This window comes from Neoarius graeffei, chromosome 26 (assembly GCF_027579695.1).
Source record: "Neoarius graeffei isolate fNeoGra1 chromosome 26, fNeoGra1.pri, whole genome shotgun sequence".
NCBI lineage: Eukaryota > Metazoa > Chordata > Actinopteri > Siluriformes > Ariidae > Neoarius > Neoarius graeffei.
In genome coordinates, this window is record NC_083594.1 from 43,145,970 (window position 1) to 43,173,633 (window position 27,664).

The following is a 27,664-nucleotide window of genomic DNA, read 5'->3' on the forward strand; positions in this document are numbered from 1 at the left end:
TGGTGTAGCAGCCACAGTCCCACCAAAAGGCGCACGAAACAAGTCCCACATCTCCAGCACCACCGCCGTGACGCCGTCAACAACATCACTCAAACACCACGCCATGGATCCACAAAGCGAGCAGAGAAGCTCCGCAGTATGACCTGGATGACTGATGCCATGTACACGCGTAGCCGGGTATTTTTAAAACCGAACATTTCCCCCCCCTCCGTTTATAAAAATGTTTTATCCACACCACCTCGTCTTCGAAAAAAATCCCTTCCACACATAACCGAACATCTGCGTTTTCAATCACATTCATAAGCATTCCAAACCTGTAGATGGCCATTTCCCCAAATCCTACCCCCTAATCACATCGCCTGTGCTCTTGGAGCAGTAGTTGGGCTTCTAAAATTAAACATGTAAATAGCACCTGCACAATAATTAACGCTTTCAAGGCACTACTCCGATCCATTACTCTTTAGCTAGCCACACACTACGCCGATTTTCAGTGTACCGAGCCAACTGAAGTCGCGAGTCAGGCGTAAAGACTAGTTTTCGATGGTACACAGCTGATTCGAAAAACTAATCGGGAGCCAGACTGATCGGCGAGAGTCGCTAGCAATAGCCAATCATATCTTTCGCATATAACACATGACATCATTAAACACAATTTCTAGCGCGAGAAATACGTGTTGGTAGCACCTAATGCAGGTATATACTGTAATTCCATAGACTGAAGCTTTATCCATAGACACAGTGGGCTGGAAAGCCACTCTGCTCAAGTTGTGTGGCTGAATTCCAAATCGCTTTAACTCCCCTATATAAGTGCACTATTTAAGGTTGGGAATAATAGCTCATGCAGCCTAGATAGTGCGCTACATATTCCATGTTGTGTCATTTGTAATTCAGCCTGTAGCATCTTCAAGTGTTGGATTTAACAGTAACTATATCCAATAGCCAATCACAAAGCTATTAAGTTGTCACGTGTCGCTTCAATCGCGACTGCACTCGTCAACAGTCGGGGGGATATGTGCGTGCCCTGTCGGGAGTCGGCTCTGAAATGGGTCGGTTCGGTACCGCGTGGATCGCCGTGGTGTGCGGCTAGCTTAAGTCCATGCTTAATCTGGCTTCTGCAGTAAACAAAGGTCGCACGTTTGACGTCGGGGCAGATTTGTTGTCATTTTTTTGGCGCAGATTGTGACCTTCTAAAACGCAAAACTCCGGTTATCTCTGTCTACACGAAAAGGCATACACGGAGTTTTCAAAAATCTTCACTTTGCCCGGAGTTTTTTTAAATATTCGTTTTTGATGTGTTTTCATGTGGATGACAGGCCAAAACGTAGAAAAATATCTTCGATTTAGCAGATACCCGGCTACGTGTGGACGGGGTCTGAGAATCTTCACAGACAAAGCTCCAGCTCTCTCTGCTCTTAATCTGTTCTGTTCTTTCAGGATTTATCGCGCATGTCGCTCCTTGTTGAGGGTTTTTTTTTTCTTTTATGCCCGAGTTGTTTGAAACCAATCTGGGTTTTCTGTGTCGAATAAGGAAGCAGCTTTACCTTTAAGAAAATCAAACACTTTCATGAAGGAGCTAACTCAAATGCGAGCAGAAAAAAATAAAACGAGATTCTTAAGCAAACTCTTCAGTTCTCACTTCCAACTTTCAGTTTTTGTAAAATACATTTTAAATACAGTCGTGAATTTCTCTGGCGTTTTCAGGCTGAGCTCCTCTCGTCGTATTCTTTAACCACTCATTTCCTTGTTCTTGAAGCATTTGCTACTATTTAACATTTTTCTTGATCGCGGGAGACGGTAATGCCTTTTATCCATTTCTCTGTTTGAACAAGCAAAAACAGCGCAAAAATTAACCATATTGAAGACAGATGAAGCCTTGCTTGCATGAAAGACGGTGTCTGTCTGACCCCAGCTGTAATTATCACGTGATGCGTGACATCATGCACAAGGGGTCTATAAACAGTATGCGTCCCAAAATAACTTGCAAAGCAGTAAATGAAACCGAGACTAAGAAAACAGCCGAGGCATAATTGTGGATACGTAGTGAAGGATGCTTTTAGGAACTGAAATAAAAGATCAAAAAGCCTAATTTTTGTGATGCTAGTTTGTAATATATGCTCATTCCAACTTGTCTGGTCGGGCATGTCAGGGACATATCCCACTTGCCCGAATGCATGTTTCACTTGCCCCGGGCAATCAGGCAGTCCTTAATGTCGAGCCCTGTATATCTGTCAAAATTGTACTTGATGCTGTTGTGCCAACCAGTAAGCTTTCTTGAATTGGGTTTCAGGGAGGAAAACAAACAAGCAAAAACACTTCGACCCTGATCTCAGGAATAGAGAAATCCTTGTCTTGATTTCCAATTTACAAAGTCTTATGGCTGAAATAAAAACTAACCGTTGTGTAATTTATCTGTGCATTTCCATTGTGTTAGTGGACGCGCAGACCGGCCAAGCAGATGCGTTTCCTCCAGAGAAGCAGAACTCCAGCCAAGCGCCAATGGACCCCGAGACGTCAGTGATACAAGTGAAACTGGAGCTTAGTACCACGCAGCAGGATCTTGAACTACCAAAGCAATCCCGTCCACCTCTTGCTTGCAGCCCTGAACTGTCTGACCGAGCTGAAGAATCCCATCATGATCTCTCAGGTAACAGATAGATGTATTTCTGTACATCCACTGTACACACGCTGATGGTTCGGTTAAATTGGAGCAAGGTGACTTACATTTGACCCCAGCATGAGCAGGGATGGCAATTTTCCGCCAAACGGCGGAAATCCGCCGTTTTGAATTTCAATTTTATCATTTTTGTGGAACGTCTAAATCCGTAGAGAAAAGTTTTAGGGGGGGTTAGGTACCTAACTTTTATTGCTGCTACTGAGATTAGTGTCAAATCGTATCGAAACCACATGTCTCGCGAACAACGGAAGCTTCTATATCGAGTGTAACAATGAACAAGAGGGCTCTGATTGGTCCACTCTACACGCACTTCCGCTTCCCTGCTTTCCCGGTTTGGTTTGTTTTCACGACCGGCATTTTTAAAAACACGAGCGAAGATGGAGCAGCATGAAGAGCGGTTGATTGAGGAAGTACGGACATCTATACGACTCCAGTTCTAGTCATTATAAGTAACCGGAGGATAAACACTCCACTAACCACACCCACCAACTACTCCTAGCGACTTCGCGCCCCCTTGCGTTGTGCCGGTGAATAACTTTAGATACTTACTTATTTTTATCATGTATTTTTCACACAATATACATGTAAAATGGCTAGAAAATAGGTAGAAGAGGCTAAAAAGGCTAAAGCTTCAGGGGGGCTCCGCCCCCTGAACTCCCCGTTCGGAGTTTCAGCTGAAATAAAATTTTCCTGTTGCCATCCCTGATGAGTTAAAAGTTCATTATAAGAGAGAAACGTGACCTTTTTCCTTTTCCAAATCCGTCATGCACGATAGACCCCTTGCGCATGACATCACGTGATGGTTTGTCCCGGGGGACAACCGAATGCCGTCTTTTCTGGAAGCGAGGCTTAATCTGTCTTAAATATTGTTAATTTTTGCACCGTTTTTGAATGTTCAAAGAGAGAAAAAGATAAAGGGTATTACCGTCTCCCTGAAACTTCGTCTTGAACGTCTGATTGCGGCTGAGGAACTTGATTTAGGCATTTCTTTAGAAAGGAAATATCTCTGATCCGGGAGGAGATGCTTTTTCACAGTGGTAGGAAGAACCCAGTATGCCTTTTTTTATCTGTAACGGTCAGTGAATCCCTTTGTTTCACTCCAACTTCGAGCCCACAATGACGATGCTATGTGAGAAGAGCTCTCTCCGAGGCCTGCCATGTAGTCGCGGTGTGCGGCCACGATCTCGCCATTCTTTTCACATGCAATCCACGGAGTTCAAGGTTTGTTGGTTGTTCTTTGCAAGTGGTTAACCTGGAATAGAATATAGGTTGTATTCAGTCACGTGACTTTTGCTTGCGAGTTTACTTCTGGTGAATGAAGCGGTGGTCCGGAGAACTGATTTGGCCACCGGCATGTAGAGACTATTTTTGCAGTTTAGAGGCCAAGGCCATCCTTAAAAAAAAAATCCGTTTCCTGTCCACCGGGTGAGCAAAAAAATTTTCAGTTGGGAGGGAGGGATTTTTTTTTTTTTTTTAAATATATGGATGGATAAGAAATCGCAATGCTGTTTGCTTTTTCTTTCAGTACTTTAATTACAAAAGCAGACACATTTAATAAAATGACAGTTTAATCAACTGAAACTTGTACAAAAACTTTAAATTAGCATTTTAAATGCTGACTGCAACATTTGCAAAACTTTTACAAAGGTACTTAAAATGTCCGACACACGGACTTTTTGTAGTTCTAAATCGAGCGTTAGGCCTAGTTCGGATGAAATTACACTATTAAAATGATCACTGAATGATTTGTTTTTCTGAATCTTTACTATTTTGTTGTTCGCTAGAATACCATTTTGCGATTTCACACTTAAGTAAATGTTTGAAAACTCCGGATCGCCTTCCTTCATGGTGGCTGCCATTTTTTGTGCCGCACGGTGCATGCGCAGAGCTGATTCGATTCTATATTCTGCGCGGAATGCAGGGCTTTCCACAAGCGCCCGCTGCCGGCCATACAGCCGACTACACAATTAAGTCCAGCCGATGACTTTAATGACCATTTTTGTAGCCCACAGGCTCTAAATATTAATTTTTGATTTTAATAAAATTAAATGTTTAACTAACCGACTGACAATAATGTCAAACTGAACCGCACTCATTTAAGTTGTGATTCGCGCTGTTTGTACCGATAATAACCACAAATTCCCCGCCGACTTCGTTGATCAAGGGAGAGTAACTCATCCACAGCCCCTACATGCGTTGTGTGTGTCGGGGCCGTCGGAGGGAATAGAAGCAGAGATGACGCTTATTTTGTCTCCGGTAAACCAGTCTTCTCTCGTTCAATTACGTGCTGGCATCAAAAGACACCGTTGGTTGTAAATGAACCCAAACTGAGTGGTTGGAGTGTATTTTCATACACAAATGGAGAAATGTTCGCCGAGTGTTTAATTGTGTAGCCGCCACTGCAGACCGTTGTCGTTGTTAATTCATAGCATGCTCAGCTGCGTGAATGTGTCATGCACCGAAAATAAGAGATTTACAAGCCAGGAACGCCTCATGATGCAATACGCAAGAAAAGAAAGAAGATTTACTGCCATTTTACTTTGTATTTGAGTAAAGTGAATAAATAAATGGTCTGTGGAAAATACATTTAATCCTGGGAACTGCGTGCACAGGAGTTTATTTTGTGTTTACTCCCCCCCCCCCCCCCCGGCTACTTATTTGTCATGGCTGGCTAGTATGAGCCTTAGTGGAAAGCCCTGGGAATGCGTAAATGTCAAGTTCGATTTTAGATTTACAAACCCGAAAAAAATGTCGAAAAACCGGCGTTAAAAAAACAATTTTCAACCGCACAAACGGCACTCACCCAGCCGGTGGACCGGAAACAGAAAATTTTTTAATAATGGCCCAATGCACAGTCAAGATACCTTCAGAAAGTTGCTCTTTGCGATAGGATAGATCCTTACATGCTAGTAAAGCAGGATTTTTCCGATTGTTTGGAAAATGATCTATCCGTTGAGTTCCTCGACATCTCAAAAATACCTGGTGCTGCAGACATCGTTCTACACGGACACACAGATGAACGCCTTCATCCTCTTCCAGGTTTACAACTTCTTGTATGTTGGCTGGATTAAAGATTTGGGTCATAAAAAGAATTTTCCTTGACACCCAGTTATTTTTGTTTAGTGGACCAAAAGCAAGTGAAATTCGATTCACAGACTTCCAATTTCATTAGTTTTTTTTTTTAAATGGAACAATTAATGAATTTCGAGCCACGTGGCCCTAAATTCTCCACTATTTTTTTCCTGCTTCACCATGATCCAATTCCAGATACTACGTCATGTATCATGTGATGGGCTTTCCCTGTTCATGCAAGGCATTGTGGGATACAAATTCGAAACAGGAAAGAAAAATGGAGGACGCGAGTGTGTGAATGAAACGTGAAAGACCGACTACAGTAACGGAAAGAAAGTGAGAAGGAAAGACGTTACGTTGTATACGAAGGAAAGGAAACGCAGGACCAAACTAATATAAATATCGGCGGTCAGCGAGCACCTCGGTGTGATCAGCTGTTCGTTTAGCGGCAGAGTGATGGAACTGCCAGTGCACGCTCAAAGGTAAACCTGTAGATGGCAGTAATGCAACACTGTGGATATGGGGTTGGTGTTTTTGTTTGTTTGTTTGTTTTTTAATTTGAGAACTGGCTTATTATATTTGTGTCGCTCACTTTGTGTTTCTGCTTCCAGAAGTTTCAGGATTCACATCTGGGAAAATATTAGCTCAGAGTGGAGATCCTGACCATACAGGCAGAACTTGATCTTATCCACACAGAGAGACGTGCCAACATTGCTCACAAATAAACAAAAGCAGGCAGAGAGAGAGAAATTTTTACTACCAAAAAAAAAAAAAACCTAGCGTTTGCAGTTCAAGAGCCTGAGGCTTGTGTATTCACAGATCGAAGTTCACAAGTTGGTGTGAAGCAAAACTAACCGCTCACGTGCACCTCTTTCACGTGTGTACATTCCGCTTCAGTCAATTGGCTGTTTTTGTCAGGCACATTTTGTTCACTTTTACTGTGACTGCTGCTTTGACGGAGAAAAAAAAAAAACCCTATTACATTCACAATAGTAACACGGATTAAAGTTTTCCGTCATGTGACGGATTTCCGTCAACTGAACTCTCCCAAGGCCAAATGTGAGGTCGGTGCTGATCCGAGGAGAATTAAAATGACGGGTGGTTGGGTAGAGATTGGGTTATAACACTGATGTGTTGCAACACCATCAACTATCAGCAGGGTTTATTTAACTCTTTTGTTTTTGAGCCATGCTTTGTGTCGTTCATTTCCTATGTTTGATCATGTTTAAACGTTCGCTGTCTACGGTGCGGCATTAAAAAAACATGTGCTGTCAAAATACATTCCCATGTGCTTGGCGTGCTTGTCGGACCATTTCTGTTTTGTATTAAATTAAATCTTGCCAAAATGACTTAGTTCAAACCTGGACATATAGAAATAGAGCATGTTTAAAAAAAAAAAATGAAAAAATAAACCCCGGAAAGCCCGCTCCTCTGCTTCAGCCAGACTTGAAGACCCGACGGTGCAATGCTTGCAGACTGTCAGAAGTAATTAGACCTAAATTTATAGCTAACAACAATTATTTTCGTTAGGCCAGTGTGTAAGGTATGTTAGAACCGTGCCTTATAGCCGACGTTATATCACAGTTTAAAGGGCGTTTGAGGAGTTGGAGGCTGCGAGCGCAATGATGTTCCGACATGCGCTAAACTTTATTCCCTGAAAATCATACACCAGCGTTCAATGCTCCAAACAGTCAAAATGTCTAGAAGACTACGGTTAAATAATAATCATAGCCTACTAAGTTAAATTACGTCAAAACGTCTGTTTCTGGCCGATGAAATGATGGAGGAAAATGAGAACGAACGCAAAGTAGATAGCAGCCAACTTCACGCGATCTTTTAGGTAACTTAACACTCGTGTTGGCCACAATATTTCTCTTAATAAAATCTTGAATTGTTTTTGAAGTCGTATTCAACACAGAGTAAGGTCAAATTATAATTTTACTTTAAGCGAAGATCCAAACTTTTTTCTATATTGGCGTCGAGCATAGAGGAGCGTGTCATTCTGCTTTCGGTTTCGGCAGCATGGATGCGCTTTACATGAAAGAAGGCACTGATGTGTCTGCCATCGATAAAGGTGTAAAAAACAAGTGGAGGTGGGCTTGGCTGTACAAAATAGGTGAAAACGGAAAGCCATTTAGTTCATGGTGCAAAAAACTAAACATTCCAGGCGCTTGCATTTGTGTGGTTTGCCACAAAAAAATAATATACGGAAGCAATGGAAAGAGAGTGCAATAAATTGAAGATATTAATCCATTAATTAATTGATAAAGTTATCAGTTCTAAGTTGACCATTCTCAGAATTTCATCGAAATCCACCCGTTAGCCTGGGAAATCCCATGCTGCTTTGCACAATCGTTCCGATCTGAAAAGACAGCATGGAAACTATGGTCTAAAGGCTCGCCTGAGTTAGGGAGCCAATCAGAGAGTGGGGAGGGGTGGAAAGACGGTGACACGTACTACTCGACAAACGGAAGCTTGTAGTTTATTTGGGACTGTTTACGGATCACATTTAACATGGCGGCGAGCGATACGAACCAAACTTTCGATCAAGCTTTGTCTTGCACAAACGGCAGTAATCGTTCGGTGCCATTGTTTTCCTATTTTTGTTTTGCCTTCTCTTTCTCTTTCCTTCTCTTGTTCGCCTCTTCGTCGCTCTAACTACGTCACCGGGTACAACTGCCATAATTGGCCATGGGCTATGTATACGCCAAATGATAGACATTCGCAACGTCCAATAAACGGCCATTGACAATCGTAAACCACACCTCCCCTACGAGAAATTCAATAGGCGGATTCCAGACCATATTTCACTTGTGATATGGTCTGGTGTTAACCAGACTACCCCCCCCCCCCCCCCCCCCCATAGAATTTCATCAAAATCCTCCCATAAACCACCCCCCACCCCACCCCCGTAAATTTTCAGCCAAATAATTTTTTTTTTTTGCTTTAATCCATGTAGTAAGGGGCCAAAACTTCTCAGGCGACCTCCGAAAGAGTTCTGTTCGGATACAAGTCTTTATATACTTATACTATAATCATAAAAATGTATTAAAGGGATCCTGCAGCGAAAATTAAACACTGGCGGGAAATGTTACACATTTTGACTCCCCTGTATTGTCACATAAAGCAGTGCTTTAAAGTACTTTTGTATTCCTGCTCACTCAAGGGTACTGTTTTGTGGGTGGAGTCTGACATACTATCGTTGATAGGTTTCCTGTATCTTGATTGGCTCACTGCTCCTGACACCGCGATGTAGCCGGATGGACAAAACATTGTTGAAGAATAGCAGCATGCAAAGCCTATGGTTGCAAAAATAATCAACGTTATAATATTTTTGTGTTCCATTGCAGACAACCGAGCAACGTAAACGACTTGCTAAACAGTGGCAACGCAACTTGAACAGGTTACACTTTAGAAACAATTTTTTTTTTTTTTTTATTGTGACACAATAATTGAGATGAGAGGGAAAAAAAACAGAAATCTGGAGCGTCCATAGGTGTTCATCCCCTTTCACATGAAACCCCTAAATAAGAGCTGGTCCAACCAGTTAACTTCATAAATCACAATTAGTTGATTTAGATCCACCTGTGTGCAATCAAACTGTCACATGATGTCTGTATAAATCAACCTGTTCTGGAAGGACCCTGACTCTGCAACACTAAGCAAGCAACATGAAAACCAAGGAGCCTCCAAACAGGTCAGAGACTAAGTTGTGTTGCCGTATAGATCAGAGTTGGGTTATAAAAAATGTCCCAAATTTTGAATATCCCACAGAGGACCATTAAACCCATTATAGCAAAATGGAAAGAACATGGCACCACTACAAACCTGACAAGAGAAGGCCGCCCACCAAAACTCACAGACCAGGCAAGGAGGGCATTAATCAGAGATGCAACAAAGACACCAAAGATAACACTGAAGGAGCTGCAGAGATCCACAACGGAGATGGGAGTATCTGTCCATAGGACCACTTTAAGCCGTACACTCCACAGAGTGGGGCTTTATGGAAGAGTGGCCAGAAAGAAGTCATTGCTTCAGAAAAAAGTTTGGAGTTTGCCCAACAGCATGTGGCAGACTCCCCAAACACATGGGAGAAGATTCTCTGGTCAAATGAGACTAAAATTGATCTTTTTGGCCATCATGGGAAATACCATGTGTGGCGCAAACCCAACACCCTGAGAACACCATTCCTACAGTGAAGCATGGTGGTGGCAGCATCATGCTGTGGGGATATTTTTCATCTGCAGGGACAGGAAAGCTGGTCAGGACTGAAGGAAAGATGGATGGCACTAAACACAGGGCAGTTCTGGAGGAAAACCTGTTTGAGTCGGCCAGAGTTTTGAGACTGGGACGAAGGTTCACATTCCAGCAGGACAATGACCCGAAACATACTGCTAAAGCTACACTGGAGTAGTTTAAAGGGAAAGATTTAAATGTCTTGGAATGGCCTAATCAAAGCCCAGACCTCAATCCAATTGAGAATCTGTGGCATAACTTGAAGATTGCTGTACACCAACGCAACCCATCTAACTTGAAGGAGTTGGAGCAGTTTTGCCTTGAGGAATGGGCAAAAATCCCAGTGGCTAGATGTGCTAAGCTAATAGAGACATACCCCAAGAGACTGGCAGCTGTAATTGTAGCAAAAGGCGGCTCTACAAAGTATTGACTTTTAGGAGTGAATACCTATGCGCACTCCAGATTTCTGTTTTTTCATCTTAATTATTGTTTGTGTCACAACGAGATAATTTTCACCTTTAAAGTGGTAGGCATTTTGTGTAAATCAAATGGTGCTAACCCTCCGAAAATCCATTTTAATTCCAGCTTGTAATGCGACAAAACAGGACAAACACCAAGGGGGATGAAATACTTTTGCAAGACACTGTATATCGCACAAGTTTGTGCTCTTTCCAACAGTCACATTCGGTGCATTTATTATAACTGGGGCTTGTTTGTTTAAATGCTGAACCGGTTCCTTTTAACGCAGTGAGCATTAAAGGAATACTCCGGAGTGAAATGCTTTCTAGGTCTATTTTCGCATTATTGGGAGTGCATACGTTGAGTTGCTACCACAATCACGTCAATCGGATGTGTTTTGAGAGAATTCGTTTTTTGCGATTTCAACCGGAAAGCGCCAGCACGGCAGTGCGAGGAGCGTGTCTTTTTGCCGATACAAAACGCTAGTTTTAAAACCATTGCAAAGCTCAAAGCAACATGACAGTTCTGTGGAAGTGAGTAGAGGGTTCCTACAAACAAAACGAAGTGTCCCTAGCTCTGCAAGTGCACGGACAGAGTGTGTAGAAGAGTAAATACAAAGCCAGTGACCTTACCTGAAGTAGTTGTTCTCCAGAACAAGAAGAAGAACAACTTTGAAGAAGAACTACTTCAGGTAAGGTCACTGGCTTTGTATTTACTCTTCTACACACTCTGTCCGTGCACTTGCAGAGCTAGGGACACTTCGTTTTGTTTGTAGGAACCCTCTACTCACTTCCACAGAACTGTCATGTTGCTTTGAGCTTTGCAATGGTTTTAAAACTAGCGTTTTGTATCGGCAAAAAGACACGCCCCACGCACTGCCGTGTTGGCGCTTTCCGGTTGAAATCGCAAAAAACGAATTTTCTCAAAACACATCCGATTGACGTGATTGTGGTAGCAACTAGGGGTGTGCAAAAATATCGATACGGCGATATATCGCGATACTTTGTCTTCCGATTCAATATCGATACTCAAAATTTGAATATCGATATTTTTTCAAATAATAAAATCATGTTTCAGACGGGTTGTAAATCCAGTACGACTTCCGCACCTCCGCTCCGCGAGGTGTCGCTGTGCCGCTACCTCACTGCAAGGCACTCTTCGTCTTCTCTTTTTTTCCCCGGCGGTTGCAGTGAGGAAAAAAAAACAGGCAAGCATGGCTGTTAACGTAAACCTAGAGACGCCGCCGAACTTTAAGGCAGATGTTTGGAGGCACTTTGGATTCCAAAGGAAAGGAGAGGAAAAAAAAACAGTGAGCCGGACAAAGAGAATGCACTTTGCAAAACCTGTTTCGCTCCAATTAAATTAAGATGCTCCAATTAAGATGCCCACTGCACTTTTCAATGCGTTTCAGACAGTGTGTTGTTCCTGCAAAATAAGCACAAGTTAAATGTTCTCAGGTATATGTTCTCAAGTTTACAAAGAACAAATTGATGTTAGCACTGAAATGTATGTGCAGTCTGCAGTGCAAGTTTTAAGTTTTCATAGAACAATTTGATTCTGCTTGTTAAGCAGCACTGATGTGTCCATGCTTACAGAAAAGTTGATAATACTAGCACAGAAATGGGAATTTTCTGTATGTTGTAGTGAAGCAACTCTTGGTTTTGCCAGCAGTGGAATAGAGACAAATATATGTCTGGCAAGAGTGTGTAGTTATGTATGTGAAATGTAATTTTACAGTGGTCAATAAATTCTGATTTTCTTCAGTGTGACAGATATTGTGATGTGGTTGAAATTTCTTGCAATATATTGATTATTGGGGCGGCACGGTGGTGTAGTGGTTAGCGCTGTCGCCTCACAGCAAGAAGGTCCTGGGTTCGAGCCCCGGGGCCGGCGAGGGCCTTTCTGTGCGGAGTTTGCATGTTCTCCCCGTGTCCGCGTGGGTTTCCTCCGGGTGCTCCGGTTTCCCCCACAGTCCAAAGACATGCAGGTTAGGTTAACTGGTGACTCTAAATTGACCGTAGGTGTGAATGTGAGTGTGAATGGTTGTCTGTGTCTATGTGTCAGCCCTGTGATGACCTGGCGACTTGTCCAGGGTGTACCCCGCCTTTCGCCCGTAGTCAGCTGGGATAGGCTCCAGCTTGCCTGCGACCCTGTAGAAGGATAAAGCGGCTAATGAGATATTGATTTTTGCAGAATCGCTGTACCGTGATATCGTTATCGTGGGCAAAATATCGCCATAGTATCGTATCGTGAGGTATCTGGTGATACCCAGCCCTAGTAGCAACTCAACGTATGCACTCCCAATAATGCGAAAATAGACCTAGAAAGCATTTCACTCCGGAGTATTCCTTTAATAGAGGACTTTGAAGGATCATTTAGATGAGGAGCTCCTCATTCAATGAAATAATGTTACGTCTAGTATAGTCTCTCCATATTGTTTTAAAAACAAATGTGTTCCATGTTCCTGACAGATGAGCAGCGAAGTGACACTGATGGAGTTCCTGTTCCTCTAAAGCAGCCAACCTTCAACCAGGAAGCACAAAACTGCAATCCCTCACAAATCCAAGTCAAGCTGGAACCAGTGACTGGACATGAGAAGGCTGAGTCACAAGAGCAACTGAATAACGCTTCTCGATTCAGCTCCTCTCCTGTAAGGTCTGTCGGTAGACAGGGGCAGCCTCGCTCTTCTTTCCCTGTTAAAACGGTGAATGTTCTGGCAAAAAAAGGTCACTGTTCCACCGCAGTCTCGAGCAAACCAGAAACGTGGAACCATACCGGATTCTCCTCCGATATCTCCTGTACACCCGGGAAAAGTGAAATTCAGTTCAAGCCTTCGGTAAAAGACGAGCCCGTTTCCCATCCCGCTTCACAATACGAGAAACCGTCGACTGATTTTTCTCGTCCGAAACCTCGCTTGCCAAGTCACCTTCCTTACAGGCCGCTTTACTGCGACGTGTGCAAAAAGATTTTCCAAAACGAATGGCAGCTGAAAAGGCATTTGCTGAAGCACCAGAACAAAAGGCCGAACTGCTGCGAGTTGTGCGGGAAGTGCTACAGTACGCCACACGTCCTCAAAATCCACCTGCGAACTCACACAGGAGAGAGACCGTATCACTGCAAGTTCTGTGAAAAGACGTTCAGTCAGATAGGTCACTTGAAGGGGCATGAAAGGATTCACACTGGAGAAAAAATTTACAGCTGCTCAGTATGCGGGAAATGTTTCACTTGGTTGAGTCAAGCCAAAGAGCACATTCGGGGCCATCCTGGTCAGCTGGCTAGAGTTCAACGAAAAATCAATCAGTGATTTTATTATTTTATTTTTTAAAGTACAGGATACATATTGTAACTCAAGATATTTAAATTAAAATCTTAATGAAGAGAATACCTCTGCTCCTGTAACTCAGCTTCAAGCGGTTTAGTTGTTTTACAGATAAGGAATCAAACACAACAGGGCGTGCTGTTCTAGGAAAACGAGACCGTTAATGACGGCGTAGCTCACGCCGGCCACGTCTAGTCCAGAAGGAATGATCTAAAGTGGGCCACCTTGCGCAAGAAGTGTTGCAAGCTATATACACCCGAGGAATACCGACCTATTTGCCAGAAAGAATCCAAAACGGTGAGGAATTAACTGAGACAAAGTGATTTCTGTTGAATTGCTCATTAATAATTGTAATTAAGCAAATATGGGTAGAAGTTATATATATCGTAGGTACCTCTACCTTAATGCCGGAAAGAATCAAAACTGGTGAATAATTCAGGGGGAAGAAGCAATGTGCGTGTGGAAACTGCTCGTTAAGTCTTAATTACTCCATATCTTCATTATTAATTGCAATTATGCAAATTTGGGTAAAAGCTATATGCATCCCCACCACGAGTTGGCCTAGTGGTTAGCGTGTCTGCCTCTCGATCGCGAGTTCTACTCGTGGTCGGGTCATACCAAAGACAATCATAAAAATGGTACCTACTGCTGTCTGGCAAGGCACGCTGCAATACAGATGCGAGTGTGGAGTCAAACTCTCGCGGTTACCAGAGGACTAACTCCTGACTGTAACCCTAGCTATGTAATAGGCGAGAGGCTGAGGGCTATGGAAACGGAGATCGGCGCCACCCAATGCGAAGGGACTTTGACTGTATGCACCCCAGGCAGACCGACCTACCTACCTTCCTGCCAAAAACAATAAAAATCAGTGAAGAATTAAGAGAGAAGAAGCGATTTTCGTGAAATGTAGGCGACGCCGGACGGACAACAGGCAACACGATGGCATAAGCTCATCACCTGTCAGCTGGATGAGCTAATAGTCAGCTGTTAGCATCGCCAAGGTGATTTTTTTATTTTCCCCAAAATAACTTGTCTGAAGTTTTATTCCTCTTATACTACAGCGATTTTAATGTTATAATATCTAACTTATCATGCCATACTTTTTTACCTATTTATAGTTACCTTTAGTATTGTGTAACCTCTGCAAGACAAATGCATTATAGAAGCTATAAACAGCCATTCCCTTGCCAAATAACGAGGCAAAAAATGTGCAGAGAACTGTGTTGAAATGAGTCATGGTGTAATATATTATACATACAGGACACTTTTTCAATGGAATAAAAACTTTCTATTCCCTTCTAGCGGGTTTCGTTCGATAGCGTGCAATATTGTTAGCGTATCACTTATCCGACGTGTGTTACGTCGCTCTACCCAGTGAAGAATGAGCGTTGAATATGGTTTCTGATACTGCATGGTTGTCAAGACAACATGAAAGTTTTCTGCTGCGCATGCACAAGCATTTTTGTTCACCGGCGGCGCCCATAGTAAACCGTCGCAGTGAATTGAAAATGCCATAAGATGTGTATTACACGCAGAACTTCTGCACTAGCGAGCGACTGACAATTTGTCAACAAACAGGTTTGTTCCATCAAATGTGTATGTATGATAATAATGGCTTTTTCTGGTGGTCTGTCAATATATATTCCATTCAGCTAACATGATTTTGAACTCGCCTTCGACTCGTTCAGTACCATGCTAGCTGAATGGAATGTATCTGATACTGATAGGCCAGCCAGTATTATTTAATTGTGTCTGAGTCAACGAGGCTGTTTTGGAAACGAGAACACAGGATGCTTCGCAAATATTCCAAAGTAAGTCTAATTGACTCGTCAATGCTATGGCCTTCAGCCTCTGACCTGGAAATCAAAGAACGTCCACCATCTTTATGGTTGGATCACTTTGTTAAAAGCACTCGGAGGAATCGAGGAATGAAGAGAGATGGGGCTCTCTGAGCCAGAATAAATGGGTGCTTTGAACGAGGATTTAAAAAAAATTATTAGCAGCAGCTCATCCGGCTGACAAGTGATGAGCTTATGCCGCCATGTGGTGTTTGTCACCCATCTGGTGTTGTCCACATTTCACAAAAATCACTTCTCTCTCAATTCTTCACCGATTCTTTCTGGCATGAAGGTAGAGGTACCTAGGGTGTATATAACTTCTACCCAGATTTGCTTAAGCCTAGGTCACAACCGGACGTATGATTTTTTGGCCGTGCAATTTTTGGTGCTTCCCAAATCGCTGCTTTTTTTTTTTCGTGGAAAAAGACGCACGTTGGCCGTAAGTTTGTCTTGCACCCTGAAAAAAAAAAGCGTAAGCGCCCGTAGAGTTTGTTTGACATGACAAAGAACCTCTGCGGCCAGTCTACGGCTTGAAAATCAGCATGTCATGCGTGCCCTCCATGCGTTTCTTGCGTTTTTTGCATGTAGACCGGCCATAGGAGCACGTACAGCCGGTTGTGACCGAGGCTTTAATTACAATTAATGACGTTATGGACTAATCAAGCCTTAATGAGCAGTTCAAGAAAAATCGCTGCTTCAGTCAGTTCCTTGCCGTTTTGGATTCTTTCTGGCAAATAGGTCGGTATAGTAGAGTGGGGGAAAAAGCCCCCCCTTAAGGAAAATTCAGTTTTTCTCCAAGTTGAAATGAACCATGTGTTTAGTTTTAATCATAGTTTTTGACAACAGTGACATGAACAATAATGCCACCTAAAGTTTGCCTAAAGTTAATACTTAATTTTTTTTTTTTTAACAAAAACATACATTGTGCCAAGGGGGCCTTTTACCCCCCCAGTGGGGTAAAAGGCCCCCTGAGGTGGGACAATAGGCCCCCTCACTGAAAAAAAGCTGTTTGGATAGCAAAAGTGTTTACTTAAGCCTATAATGTGAAAGAAACAAGAAAATATCCCTGAATTAATGAATAGATGCATTATTTTATTATATTTTGCATTTTAATTTCAATTTTTTTTTTAATTTCAATTATTTTTAATATTAAGTTCAAATTACTTGCTTTACTCAACCAGGTAAGCGAGATGTTATTAAAAACTATGTATCTGCTATTCAGAAATGTATGAAATACAGTAATTATGATAAAAGGAAACGATGCCCCCTGGGGGCCATTTACCCCGCCATTAAGGGGGTGTTTTACCCCACAGACTACACTTTTACAAAAAAGGGTCTTACTTTCAAAATGTGATTCAACTTTTTATACCTAATGTATTTTTTTAATGTACTGACTTGTCTACTCATACCACATACACAGCTGTGATATCTGCCGAAATAGCAGCTATCTGAAAATTATATCACTTACCATGAAATTTGATTTCTCTCCGCTGCGTTGCTGATATGCGATCCACAGTGGATATTTGTATATCCCCGTTGTCAAGCCAGTAGCAAAGCAAAGGGGGTCCCATATACGTTTTCGTACATTGGGGGAGTGCCTGTTAGAGAGCGCACTTGTCCTGGGCCATCGGCATAGTGAGGTAGGGTGGCCAGTTCCTTTCCTCGCCGCCTTTAACTTCCCCAGTGTTTCCACCAGGTCCCCATTCACTGCTGGGTGGACAGGGAGCGAGCCCCAGATCCCCGTCGAGCCGAGGCTCGAACCAGGGACCGTTCGCTTAGCGGTCAAGCGCTCTAACCACTTGGCCACCTGCGCTCCGTCAAGCCAGTCCATAGCAACAATAGAAATGTAACTTTGCGCCATCTGGTGGTTATTTTGGGTAAAACAGGCCGGGGGCATATTACCCCATGGGGGCGTATTACCCCACTCTATTCCTAGGGTGTATATAGCTTATATATATAGCTTGCAACGTTTTATTGCGTACTTTTATATCGTTCCTTCTGGACTACACCTGGACCAGAGTGAGCTATGCCGTCATTAACAGCCTCATTTTTTTCTTAATTTATTAGACCATCATGTAAACCTATGGTATAACATTTCTACGTCCTCCAAAGGAAAAAATTCTGACCAATGAGTAATCTTAAGAAGAAGAATAAACTAAAACACTGGCTCCATGAAACTAAAGTCACTCTTTATGCGTATGATATACACATGCAAAAACAATTGAGTGTATTAAGACTCGTGTACATGCGATGCTCTGTGTTCATTGAGACACCTGCGGAAGTCACGGATAAACAAGAAATTTGATTGATCTCTTTTAAAACGTTTTCACCAGCGATTCCTCCAGAAGTTAAGCTGGGAAGCATTTAAAGAAAAGAGAAGCATGTACAGGGTCACTGATGCAAAACGTCACCACTGTTACTTATGTATGTCCTGTTTTTGTTGAAAATTTTCAGCTTGATGTATTTTTTGGAGGATGGCGCTGTGATGGATCTGCTGTCTAATGTCTGACTGTGAAAGGACAGAGCTGTGCATAGGAGAGAGAGAGGGAGAACCTGACTGGAGCACTGAGACCCTGAAATTAAGTTGACTCTCCAGCCATAAAACATCTGAATGGTGAATTTTGCTGGCTGTTTGAAAGTTTTTAAGCATTAACACGGTTGAAGGAGCAGTTTTTGTAAAAGGGTCAGTGTTTTGAACCAAGAGTCCAGTTCAGTTTCTCCAGCAGTTGTCTTAAGTGAAACCGACGACACTAAACCTATCATACGAGCATGTTTCTCAGAATATAATATGAAATGAATACAGTGCCAAAATATGAGATTAACATGCATAATCATTTATTCATTAAAAAGTTTATTTTCCTTGTTAGTATATTGACTACTCATTTGTTGTTTTTGCTTGAATTAAGTCTGATATTAAATACTGATTATTTAAATGATGTAAAATATTTGAATATTAAAATATACTCTTTATTTTTACACTCGAGTGGTTTATCAGACAGGAACGAGCATCTGTTCACTTCTACAGTGGCACTGTGAACCTTTTCTGCCGATCCTAACTGATCCCTTCATCAGAAAAAGGGATAGTCGGCTGGCAAATAATACAAAAGGTATAACTGGCTAGATTCACACACGAACCCTTCATGGAGACTTAAAGTGCCATTCCACCATTGGATGTATTCTTTGGCATAAAATACAATATATTTTGACAACATATATAAATGGTATCACTAGATAGAGAAATCTTTTAGCTTCAAAATGATATAAACATAATTTTTTGAGAACGACAAGTATATTAATTTTGCGACCAAAGTCACCTACCCTTTTAATTTCCGCGCGTGATGTCATCGGCAGGTTCCCCTTCTTGTGTACCGTGTGACGTGGCACATATCAGCAATGGCGGATAGAACGCGATAAAAATAATACCAATAAATCTAGCTAATACCAATAAATCTAGCTAACTGAAAGATTAACTCAAAATTTTTCGCAATTTTTCTGGCCCCCATATACGAGGAGAAATGACTCTCTCACTTTGGGGGTTTCCTGGTCTAAAAATAGACCGACACGTGGTACACAAGAAGGGGAACCTGCCGATGACATCACGTTTCCCTACCGCGCGGAAATTAAAAGGGTAGGTGACTTTGGTCGCAAAATTAATATACTTGTTGTCAAAAAATTTTGATCTCATCTCATTATCTCTAGCCGCTTTATCCTTCTACAGGGTCGCAGGCAAGCTAGAGCCTATCCCAGCTGACTACGGGCGAAAGGCGGGGTACACCCTGGACAAGTCGCCAGGTCATCACAGGGCTGACACATAGACACAGACAACCATTCACACTCACATTCACACCTACGCTCAATTTAGAGTCACCAGTTAACCTAACCTGCATGTCTTTGGACTGTGGTGGAAACCGGAGCACCCGGAGGAAACCCACGCGGACACGGGGAGAACATGCAAACTCCACACAGAAAGGCCCTCGCCAGCCCCGGGGCTCGAACCCAGGACCTTCTTGCTGTGAGGCGACAGCGCTAACCACTACACCACCGTGCTGCCCTGATATATCATTTTGAAGCTAAAAGATTTCTCTGTCTAGTCATGTCATAAAATATATTGTATTTTATGCCAAAGAATACATCCAATGGTGGAATGGCACTTTAAGTTAAACAAGGTAAAGCTACAAATGTCAAAATAAACATGTAAACAGCATGTAGTAAATGTTTCAGTGTGAAGGGAAAAACTTCTCTTTCAAACCCTCATCATCTCACACTTCGACTGAGTGATGTTCTGACCACTGTCATGGACACCATGCATGAAAGGGTTAATTCCTTTCATACAATACTGCACAATAAGCCATTTCTGAGGAAAGTTAACACTCTGCTTCACCACTAAACAGTCTGTTCAGAAAGGTGTGTTTTACGTTCTCTATAGACCCCTTCGCATGTTTGTAAAGAAACCGACCGTTGCCAGGATGCGCGCGCAACCTGGACCCAGAAACAATGGCGCTGCCCATAGACCGGCATTATGAGCTGTCAGATTATGCAAAACAATTGTCGTTACAAGATCGAGAATGCTACATAAATAAGTTAACTCTAACAAGTGGACATCGCCTACCGGATCCGCATTTAATTAAAGAGTGGACGGACGATGTTAGTAAGTTCCCTGGTATACAATGGCCAGATATATACTCGTACCTTACTGACAAGACTTCAGTGTACACCCACGAAAAACTTCGTGCCTACAAGTCTTTAGACGCATATGATTATGTGCGGGCATGTACAACTTGATTAACAATGGGACGTTCATATTCATTTTGTTTTAATCAAATTATGCCAGTGATGTGATGGCAATGTGGCTTTAGCTACAACAGCAAATACCAACACTAAACAGCAATCTGCAGGAGGTAATGGCATGAAAGGAATGATAGTGTAAAGAGTGCAGCTAAGAGAAATCAGAGCTGCGTAAAAAGCGAGAGGCAGAGAGCAGAAATGAAACTGAACGGGGCGGGAGCTAGGTTAGAGCAGTCAACGTAAGTTGGCATTTAGAGTGAGGGCACACAATTTTACCTTTCCATCCTTGCTTTAAAATTGTGATTTTCGGCATACACAAATAATGATGGCACAAAATCTGGACTGCTTGAGTCAAGCGAGACCTCTCCTACAAACAAAATTGCATGCAAAGCTAAGTTAACATGCTAACAATATTCATTACATTGTGTAACTATGACCCAGCTAATCAGACAAACGTTACCAAAGTATTTTGCTACATCAATAAACGAAGACTAGAAAGAATAAAGAAAGATTTAATAAATAGCCTGATCTTACCTGTGATGAAGTGGGCGCTGCAAACCCGCGCATTTTTGAAAGTGCTTTCATCCCAGTCTACACTTTTGATGGCTTGTAGCCATAGACGTTGGTGATTTTTTTGGAATGGTTGACATCCTGCTGGAATTCTGTACATTTTAACCCCATCACTGCTACGATTCTGACACCTGAAAACACAACAACTAGGCATTTCTGAGTCTTTTTTGGGTCCAGGCTGCGCGTGCAATTTCCGCTTACGTATGAATGACGTTTACTGTGAAGGGGTCTATAATACCTCCATTTTTGTTCCCTTTTTGGTGTCACTTAAAAACATTCATGAAATTTAACAAGGAAGTGATTTTATTAAAAAAATAAAATTTTCAACACTTGAGAAAAACCCACAAACGTTAAACTGCTAATGTCGTGGAAACTCTCCCAAGCAAAACTAATTCAAAGAGGTTGCAGAAAAGTTTAGACTTATTAAATCGATTAACAGAAGCAGAGTCAGTCTGTATAGTGATCTGACTCCAAGTACAGGGTGTTCCAAAAAAATTTGAGATGTAAATATCCTATAAACTACATAGTCTAGGCAAATGCAACGGAACAGGCTTAACATTGAACGTGAGCAATAGAAGATTTATTCCTCAAAATTTTAACAAGAAATTCAAAGGTATGTGGATTCCATGAACGACTTCACAAATTTTCAATATGCGCGTCGCCTGAGACACGGCACACGTCAAGTTGGTAGTCCAACTCCTGCCAAACACACTGCAGCATGTCTTTGGTAACGGTGTGTTTTTAGAGAATTCTCTCACAAATGCACGCTGTGCAGTCTTGTTCGAGCGTACTCGAACACACAAAACGCCTTTTCTTTTCCAGTCAATGGCATTTCTATACCTAAAACGATAAACATCAAATTTTGACCTGTTTCCATATATGCTGTTAAAATTTGAGGTCAATTGAACGAGAATTGGCAAAGTTATTAGATTGTGAAATATCAAAATTTTTAAACACTATTATGAATTCTGAATGGTTCACATGTCTCAACAGTCAAGACCTCATTTCCACCAGTGTTTTCTATTGGACTATATAAACCCTTGAAGTTTCAAGTTTGTCTCTATCAATATTTCCAGCATGGCACTGATGTCATTTAAAAAAAAAAAAGATACTTGCAGGTCAAGTTTATTTGTACAGCGCTTTTAACAATAAACATTGTCGCAAAGCAGCTTTACAGAATTTGAACGACTTAAAACATGAGCTAATTTTATCCCTAATCTATCCCCAATGAGCAAGCCTGTGGCGACGGTGGCAAGGAAAAACTCCCTCAGACGACATGAGGAAGAAACCTCGAGAGGAACCAGACTCAAAAGGGAACCCATCCTCATTTGGGCAACAACAGACAGCCTGACTATAACATTAACAGTTTTAACATGAAGACAGTTTCGTTGATGTTATAAACTCTTCATTGATGGAAACTTGAGTGCAAAACTGTTCATGATAACTGCAGTCCTAAAGTTAGCAAGTCAACTGTAGTCCTCAGCCATAAAAGCATTACTGTAAGAGTCCAGAGCATCCTCCAGGTATAACCCTCAACTGTCCTCATGGGGCCGTCCTTCACAGGAGCGATGCGATAAAACTCCGACCAGACACAGGGCACCAGGATGGATCAAGCAGGTCCGAGGAGCAGAAGAGGCCAGCATCTCAATCCCAGGACCAACATGTAACTCAGAGGGACAGATTGGGGGGGGGGGGGGGGAGAGAGAAAGAAAACACAGGTTGTTAGGTATGCCCTAAAAATGACAAGTACTAAATCTGTGTGGTAGACTCGCAGAGACGAGAGTCTTGACATCAGGCATAACACACAACAATGGCATGTTAATATGGTTAAAAAAAAAATCATGACCTGCTCTGGCTGGATGCTTGATTGGGTGATGGGATGCAGATGGGACCCTTAGGGCTGGCCAAGACAATTCAGCTACATTTCACCAGGTCTGGGACATGCGACGGCCGATTTCCTGTAGGCTACGATAGCCAGTCGGGGTCTCCACCCTCTCCACCAAAAGATTTCCTGTTGACTCCATGTAACTCAGAGGGACAGATTTGGGAGGTCTCGCTCCAGCAATATTTCTAAGGCCACACTGAGCTAGCTAACTAAATAATCATCTAAACAAGAGCTTATTCTGATTTAACATGTGATTTAAAGTTCTATAATATGATCATGATGGGTTTGAGGTGTTTTTGAGGGCCCTGCCCCTTTCAGGGAACCAGTCTCCTTTAAGGGCCTCGTCCCCTTTGAGGAACCCGCCCCCCTGCACTATCCTGACCCCTTTGAGGAACTCGGCACCCTTCTGGAACCCGATCCCTATGAGGACCCCGATACCTTTCTGTACCCCGAGCCCTTTGCCGTACTGCTAACAGCATGTGAACGTTATTTTACCTCTTAATTTTTCTAATAAAGGTAGTAACTAATGTGCAAGTCACAAGTAAGTCTCAAGTCCTACCACTCAAGTCCGAGTCAAGTCACAAGTCAAGGCACTTTTGACCAAGTCAAGTCGAGTCCAAGTCTCATTTTTTTCCAAGTCGCTAACAAGTCACCATTTATTCTACAGGCAATCAACACATTTTTGATCACAAATGTATTACCTCTCCACACTGCAGTGTATGTCCTCCTTTTCCAGTCACCTTAGATAAAAATGTCTGCTAAATGTAATGTAATGTCAATGATTCATAGAGTCAGCACAAGTAACTACAGTACACCCATTCTTTTCTGTTTTAAAATGTTTTAGAGCTTGTGCCCCAAGACAATCAAAGAATCTCAGAGGAGACAATGATTAGTTAGTTAACGTTAGTAAAGCATCCTAAATTTTCAGTGAGTTTAGTTTGAGTGAGTCAGTGTACATCTGAGGCTAAGGGTGTGAGAATGAGTGAAAGTATGACCATTTCCTTACATTTTTTATTGGAAAATTAGTGAGAAATTAAAACAAAATTCTCAACAAAACTAGTACTGGTACTGTGTAACAAAAATCATTTTCTTTTCATTCATGTCATTTTTCACATAAAAATGCTTTTCATGTGCATTTTAAGACATGAAACTCAAAGTCCAAGCTAACAGATGATCTGTGTACTTTTAGAATCAATGGTTTTCCTTCTGAAGTTAGGCACCGTCCCAACATACAACATGACATGCCTTTCACACAATACAACGTGACTTGAGTACGTTTGTGTGTGTGAGAGAGACCAACTAACTGACAAAAAATTCCGGAAATATCTGTTCTCCACTACTGAGAGAGGGATGTTGCATCCAATGACCAAATCTGTTAGTATTGAATTTGTGATGGCTTTTTGTTGTGGGTGGGTAGCATTGTACTGTGTATCTTTTGCAGTAAGGAATCCAGAAATGGACGGCTGCTCTGTCTCACTTGGGATGATGTTGTTCTTCAGATATTCTGCAAATCTAAACAAGAAAAAAAATGTAAAATTAGTAGGCCTACTTGTTTTCTGTTTTTAATCATGTAGACATTAACATGTTTTTATCATTTTCAATATCAAAGTCTGAGTTCATTTAATCTGAACATATTTGTTTATACACAGTATAATGTTTAATACAAGCCAGCCAGGATGTTCCCTTAAGCAGTTTAGCTAGACCACAATGCATTCACTAAACACTCGCTAAAATACCGGTAGCCTCAGTAAACACAGAACGTTGTGACGATGTAGCCAGAATCAGAGTCCTCTAGGGCTCTGGCCAGAATGTGAGAATGAAGCCCTGGCAACATTCTAGAGAGCCGTATAATAAAGTAGAATAAACAGTTGTTGTGAATTTCAGAATGTTCAGCGGAATCCTCCAGATCCAAGTTGCGTGCTTTTGGCGAATTTGGTTTCTTGCCAGAGACTAATAAATGCACTGGTAAAGCCACGCTATGTAGAGGCATTGTGTGCCATGTCGTTTGGGTAAGACTGTGGGATAATGCTTCGCGTCGGAGTAGGCTACACTCCAATCTGTCGGGATGTACTGCGCTATAAAACGTCAGCTGAGCTTACATTTTACATAGCCCAAATGGCCCATTATTCACATTGCCTACATGACACCAGAGAGAGGAAGAGAATAGAATTGAATGTCTCTGATGACACGTAATCCCAGCACTAATAACACACATCGCACAGCGTCCACGACTTGGTGCAGTACGTAGCAAACAGTTAAACGCCTGGTTTAACTTGCATTGCTAGTCATCTCGTCTCAGTGGTTTAAATGCCTTTCATGACAAGCACTGACTTTCCCATTGCAAAGAGCGAACTTCTGTTTTACATACTTAGTTTGCAGCCTGGGTAACTGTTTATTTGATTCACGTTTTATCCTTTGCTGTCCGGTTCTTATCATAAGTCTGTGTCGTTCTGACCAGAGCCTTTATAACAATCTTGTAAACGTTCTCTGCTCTGACCAAATCACCACCTTCTGGCTATGCCTTCCCAATGTGTGTTAACTGGTAGCCTAGCCCACATAATCTAACACTAGACTGAACACAAAAGCAATCCAATAAAAAATCTACTTCACTATTTTATATTCAGCAAAGCAAAACAAATCCTTGACAGTGTTAATATATTAACACATTCCACTTCTAGCCACCAACTAGCCTGTACAGATTCTTGCTAGCTGTAGCCTAGCTTTGTTACTTACTTTTCCTTATGCAGCCTCAGGTGACGAACGAAGTTTGATGTGGTTGACTGACTGTCCGAAATTGTGGCTCCACATGTTCTGCACGTAGCAATGCGTTTGCCATCTGTATTGGAGTATTCTTTAAATCCAAAGGAAATTACGCGGGGAATCATGTTTTTATCCGTCCGTTCATCATTCAGCGTCCTCGTTGCCCATCACCGTTTGGTTTTTCATTTGAACCAGTTGAAGTGCTTGAGTGACACCTAGTGCTAGTGGATTGAGCTGCCGTAGCCTAGGACAAGGAGCTACACCGCATTCAAATAATAACGAGTGTACTTGGATTCAAAATCGAGGGGGGGGAGAATATTTATACCTGATACGCCAAGTCATTGCAAGCTAAAACTGTCAAGTCCAAGTCAAGTCTCGAGTCAACAGCGTGCAAGTCCGAGTCGAGTTGCAAGTCATTCCTCATCTAGGGATTTCAAGTCTCAAGTCATCAAAATGGTGACTCGAGTCTGACTCGAGTCCAAGTCACATGACTCGAGTCCACATGTCTGGTAAATGCTCCTATGTAATCTGTGCCTCCTGCTAGCCCCTGAGTATTCAAGTATTTAGTATGAAAATAAAATATGATAAAACAAGGATTCATAACTTACTGGGAGAAAACTGTACTAAAACATTTTAAAATATTCTACTTGTGAATTCAAGTAAAATGTTCATTATTTCCTGTCTGGAAGCGAGGGGACAAAAATCCCATCAGCATCTTAGGATTGCAAGAAAACATCTAGATAGTATGAGAAAAGCGTCTCCTTGTTCTTATCAAATAAATGTTTTTCAACATGATCTTGTTTTCGCAATATAGTCAACAAGATTCTGATAAATGGCACATTTGACAGAATTTGTCAAATTTTACTTCATGCTTGGCTTCAATTACAGTAAGATTTTAATGTCAGTGAGCAGTCTCAATGGTATTTGCGTAGTATATATGCATTATGAAAGATTCTCAAATCCCTGTGTTTATACACTCACTAGCCACTTTAATAGGAACTTGTTCTTGATTTTAAGATTCCTGTTCTTGGCTGGCAGGAGTGGAACCCAGTGTGGTCTTCTGCTGTTGAAGATGATGCTTTTCTGCTCACCACGGTTGTAAAGAGTGATGATATGAGTTATTATATCCCTCATCAAAAAATTTATGTGCAGGGATTGGCCAAGGTTGGCTCACGTGACATAAAATACAGTGGTGCTTGAAAGTTTGTGAACCCTTTAGAATTTTCTCTATTTCTGCATAAATATGACCTAAACATCATCAGATTTTCACACAAGTGCTAAAAGTAGATAAAGAGAACCCAGTTAAACAAATGAGACAAAAATATTATACTTGGTCATTTATTTATTGAGGAAAATGATCCAATATTACATATCTGTGAGTGTCAAAAGTATGTGAACCTTTGCTTTCAGTATCTGTTGTGACCCCCTTGTGCAGCAATAACTGCAACTAAATGTTTCCAGTAACTGATGATCAGTCCTGCACACCGGCTGGGAGGAATTTTAGCCCGTTCCTCCGTACAGAACAGCTTCAACTCTGGGATGTTGGTGGGTTTCCTCACATGAACTGCTTGCTTCAGGTCCTTCCATAACATTTCAATTGGATTAAGGTCAGGACATTGACTTGGCCATTCCAAAACATTAACTTTATTCTTCTTTAACCATTCTTTGGTAGAACAACTTGTGTGTTTAGGGTCGTTGTCTTGTTGCATGACCCACCTAATCTTGAGATTCAGTTCATGGACAGATGTCCTGACATTTTCCTTTAGAATTCGCTGGTATAATTCAGAATTCATTGTTCTATCAATGATGGCAAGCCGTCCTGGTCCAGATGCAGCAAACTAGGCCCAAACCATGATACTACCACCACCATGTTTCACAGATGGGATAAGGTTCTTCTGCTGGAATGCAGTGTTTTCCTTTCTCCAAACATAACGTTTCTCATTTAAACCAAAAGGTTCTACTTTGGTCTCATCCATCCACAAAACATTTTTCTAATAGCCTTCTGGCTTGTCCACGTGATCTTTAGCAAACTGCAGACGAGCAGCAATGTTCTTTTTGGAGAGCAG

General features: G+C 41.9%; 1 protein-coding gene across 3 annotated transcripts in view; it reads left to right on the forward strand.

Moving 5' to 3' along the window:
* Positions 1-26,752, forward strand: part of LOC132874124 (zinc finger protein 569-like) — a 65,453-nt gene extending 38,701 nt beyond the window's left edge. Inside the window, exons 3-4 of one of the 3 annotated variants that reach the window (XM_060910057.1) lie at positions 2,443-2,644; positions 26,616-26,752. In XM_060910057.1, the coding sequence (XP_060766040.1) occupies positions 2,443-2,644; positions 26,616-26,668 (255 nt within the window). In that variant the 3' untranslated portion in view covers positions 26,669-26,752. Of the gene's footprint in view, positions 1-2,442; positions 2,645-12,912; positions 18,594-26,615 lie in introns of those variants that run through there. The other 2 variants (XM_060910056.1, XM_060910058.1) reach the window with 2 other exon arrangements.
* The last annotated feature ends 912 nt before the right edge of the window (positions 26,753-27,664 follow it).